Source organism: Zea mays, chromosome 4 (assembly GCF_902167145.1).
Source record: "Zea mays cultivar B73 chromosome 4, Zm-B73-REFERENCE-NAM-5.0, whole genome shotgun sequence".
Classification (NCBI taxonomy): domain Eukaryota; kingdom Viridiplantae; phylum Streptophyta; class Magnoliopsida; order Poales; family Poaceae; genus Zea; species Zea mays.
The window spans coordinates 183494163-183498395 of NC_050099.1; the positions used below are offsets into that span (position 1 = coordinate 183494163).

At 53.6% G+C, this 4233-nt stretch overlaps 1 protein-coding gene across 1 annotated transcript; it reads left to right on the forward strand.

Moving 5' to 3' along the window:
- Window positions 1–1980, forward strand: LOC100280295 (putative endo-1,4-beta-mannosidase family protein). The gene is made up of 4 exons (NM_001153222.1): window positions 1–523; window positions 764–958; window positions 1038–1373; window positions 1487–1980. The coding sequence occupies exons 1-4, from the start codon at window positions 185–187 to the stop codon at window positions 1781–1783; spliced, it is 1167 nt and encodes a 388-aa protein (NP_001146694.1). The 5' UTR covers window positions 1–184; the 3' UTR covers window positions 1784–1980.
- The last annotated feature ends 2253 nt before the right edge of the window (window positions 1981–4233 follow it).

The following is a 4233-nucleotide window of genomic DNA, read 5'->3' on the forward strand; positions in this document are numbered from 1 at the left end:
GCTCTTTGCCATAGCCATGGCACGACCTATCGCCGCTACTATATATACACACACAATCCAGCGTGCCCAAGTGCTTGGTACGTGCCCACACACGTACCAAATAAACGTACACTGACCGACGTCGTCGTTCACGTTGCAAGATTGCATCTTGCCGATCATCGCAACGTCGGCTAGCTCTGTGACAATGGCGAAGAGCAGACGGGAGATCTCGTTTGGTTTGGCCGTCGTCCTGTCCCTAACGGCCGCCGCACTCGTGCGAACCGGACACGGCGCCGACGCCGCCTTCGCGAGGGCGAGCGGGACACGTTTCACGATCGGTGGGCGGCCGTTCTACTCGAACGGCTTCAACGCGTACTGGCTCATGTACATGGCGTCGGACCCGGCCGACCGGAGCAAGGCGACGGCCGCGCTGGACGAGGCGGCCCGCCTCGGCGCCACGCTCGTGCGGACGTGGGCGTTCAGCGACGGCGGCTACCGCGCGCTGCAGGTGTCGCCCGGGGTGTACGACGAGGAGGTGTTCAGGGTATGCCCTGCATCTCGTGTCGGACGCCGGCGAGGCAATCAATCCTGGGCGCACGTGCTATTTTTTTTTTTTTAGATATCACGCTATTTACGCGTATAGCAACTTAATTTCTCCCCTCTCGTATATATTTCGGCTTTTCAGTTCTGATTTTTTGGAGCTATATACATGCATGCATGGATTATTGTTCTGCGGAAAAAAAAAATCTTCAGCTGCCAATGTGACATGGATGTCTCTCTGCAGGGTCTAGACTATGTGATATCCGAAGCAAAGAAGCGCGGGATCCATTTGATCCTGAGCCTGGTGAACAACTGGGACGGGTACGGCGGGAAGAAGCAGTACGTGCAGTGGGCAAGAACCCAGGGGCACAGCCTGAATTCTGATGACGACTTCTTCACCGACAGCGTGACCAAAGGGTTCTACAAGAACCATGTCAAGGCCCGTCGACCACGCACTCCATAGACGCTTGATATAATAACCATCTCAAGACGCTTGATATGATGCACCATTCTCACAGGCAGTCCTCACGAGAGTGAACAAGATGACGGGAGTGGCGTACAAGGACGAGCCTGCCATCTTCGCGTGGGAGCTCATGAACGAGCCTCGCTGCCAGAGCGACCTCTCCGGGAAGACGCTGCAGGCCTGGATCACGGAGATGGCCAGCTACGTCAAGTCCGTGGATCCCAACCACACGGTAGAGATCGGGCTCGAGGGCTTCTACGGCGATCGAGTCCACGCCCGACCGCAAGCGCCAGTTCAACCCGGGAGGGTACACCGTCGGCACCGACTTCATCTCCAACAACCTGATCCCCGGCGTCGACTTCGCCACGATCCACTCCTACCCCGACCAATGGTAAGCTGTTGTAACGACACACAAGGCGCGCGATCGAATGCATGGCGGCGACCGCGTTGGGAACGGCTCCCGATCGACCTCGTCCCTCGTATTACGTGCGTTGTGCATTGCAGGGTGCCCGGCGCGAGCGACGGCGCGCAGGTGGCGTTCATGCGGCGGTGGATGGCGTCGCACGCCGGCGACGCCGCGGCGGTGCTGCGGAAGCCGCTGCTGGTGGCGGAGTTCGGCTGGTCCGCGCGCTCCAACAGCTACACGGTGTCCATGCGGGACGCCTACTTCCGCATGGTGTACGAGGCGATCTACGCGTCGGCGAGAGCGGGAGGGCCGCTCGCGGGGGGCCTCTTCTGGCAGGTCATGGTGCCCGGGATGGAGAGCTGGACCGACGGCTACGACGTCGTGCTCGACCGTAGCCCATCCACGGCTGCCGTCGTCGGCCAGGAGTGCTCCCGGATGACCGGACTCAACTAGGTGTCCTAGCTAGTAGCCAGTAGCGGTGGACTGATTCGTGCTGGTTCAAATGTTCAAGGCAGCCACGGAGAGCCGGAGACATGACCAATGGATGTGCTCTAATAATTTAAAGTAATAACAAAAAAAATATCTTTATATTATTTCTAAATATTCTTAGTTGGTAGAAATAATACAGATTTTAGCGAAAACATACTCTTCAACAGTGGTCTCTTAATTATATTTTTAACAACAGTCTCAATTAGATCTCCAAATACTGTAATACATTTTTTTGCTGGTTAAAGATAAAGAGCGCATAAAATATAAAAATGTTTTAAAAATATTTAAAAATATTTATAAACATTTTTATTTTAATGATTATTTAAAAATATTTAAATATTCTTAGTTGGTAGAAATAATACATATTTTAGCGAAAACATACTCTTCAACAGTGGTCTCTTAATTATATTTTTAACAACGGTCTCTTAATTAGATCTCCAAATTCTTTATAATAGAGCGGGGAGGGAATCTTGCCTCTTGCTGCATCCACGTCGGCTCATTACTTTGCAGCCATAGGATCGCTTTTCAACGTCGGCTCATTACTTTGCAGCCATAGGATCGCTTTTCAACGGCAACGACCACGCCAACTTCGGCCTCTCTGTGACACGCGAAACGACGCGATGCTTCCAGAGCTCCATCATGCCCCCTCAATCGCATTCGTGGTGCCTACGTAGACCGCCACCAGGAGCCATATCCCTGTCCTCCTCAAACGCCGTGGTTGTGCCGGCGCAGGCCCAACCGCCCAAGTGTCATCCCCTCCCTCTCAAACATCACCATGTTGCCGCCGCCAGGAATTGCATTCCCCTTCTCCCCCAATGCTGTAACGTTGTCTGTGTCGACCGGCTCCAGGCTGAACGCCATCCATCGCTTCCACGCACCGCCTCCTGCCGCAGCGTCATGGCGCTCCTCCGCGTCGACGCGTGAAAGGGAATTAGGCTTACACCTAGTTCCTAATTAATTTTGGTGGTTGAATTGCCCAACACAAATAATTGGACTAACTAGTTTGCCCAAGTGTATAGATTACACAGGTGTAAAAGGTTCACACTCAGCCAATAAAAAGATCAAGTTTTGGTTTCGACAAAGGAGCAAATAGGCAACCGAAGGCCCTCTGGTCTGGGAGCACCGGACTGTCCGGTGCACACCGGACAGTGTCCGGTGCACCACCGGACAGTGTCCGGTGCACCAGAGGACTCCAACTCGAACTCGCCACCTTCGGGAATTTCCAGAGGCACTCGCGCTATAATTCACCGGACTGTCCGGTGTACACCGGACAGTGTCCGGTGCGCCAAGGAGGAGCGGCCTCAGGAACTCGCCAGCTTCGGGAATCTCTAACGGCTAGTCCGCTATAATTCACCGGACATGTCCGGTGTGCACCGGACTGTCCGGTGCAACTCCGGAGCAACGGCTATCTCCGCGCCAACGGCTACCTGCGGCGCATTAAATGCGCGTGCAGCGCGCGCAGAAGGCAGGCGTGCCCATACTGGCACACCGGACAAGGAACAGTACATGTCCGGTGTGCACCGGACATCCAGGCGGGCCCACAAGTCAGAAGCTCCAACGGTCAAAATCCAACGGCAGTGATGACGTGGCGGGGGCACCGGACATGTCCGGTGTGCACCGGACTGTCCGGTGCGCCATCGAACAGACAGCCTCCCAACGGCCACTTTTGGTGGTTGGGGCTATAAATACTCCAACCACCCCACCATTCATTGCATCCAAGTTTTCCACTTCCCAACTACTACAAGAGCTCTAGCATTCAATTCTAGACACACCAAAGAGATCAAATCCTCTCCAAATTCCACACAACACCATAGTGACTAGAGAGAGTGATTTGCTTGTGTTCTTTCGAGCTCTTGCGCTTGGATTGCTTCTTTTCTTTCTCACTTGTTCTTGTGATCAAAGTTCCATTGTAATCAAGGCAAGAGGCACCAATTGTGTGGTGGCCCTTGCGGGGAAGTTTTGTTCCCGGCTTTGCTTTGAGAAGAGAAGCTCACTCGGTCCGAGGGATCGTTTGAGAGAGGGAATGGTTGAAAGAGACCCGACCTTTGTGGCCTCCTCAACGGGGAGTAGGTTTGCGAGAACCGAACCTCGGTAAAACAAATCCGCGTGTCACACTCTTTATTTGCTTGCGATTTGTTTTGCGCCCTCTCTCGCGGACTCGTTTATATTTCTAACGCTAACTCGCCTTGTAGTTGTGTTTATATTTGTAAATTTCAGTTTCGCCCTATTCACCCCCCCTCTAGGCGACTATCAACGCGCTCTACACCTACCTACGCTTTCTCGAGAGACGGAACAAACCCGACATCTGCGAGCCTGCAAGGTATGTAGCACATCGCTGGAAGGGGAGAGCACGGAT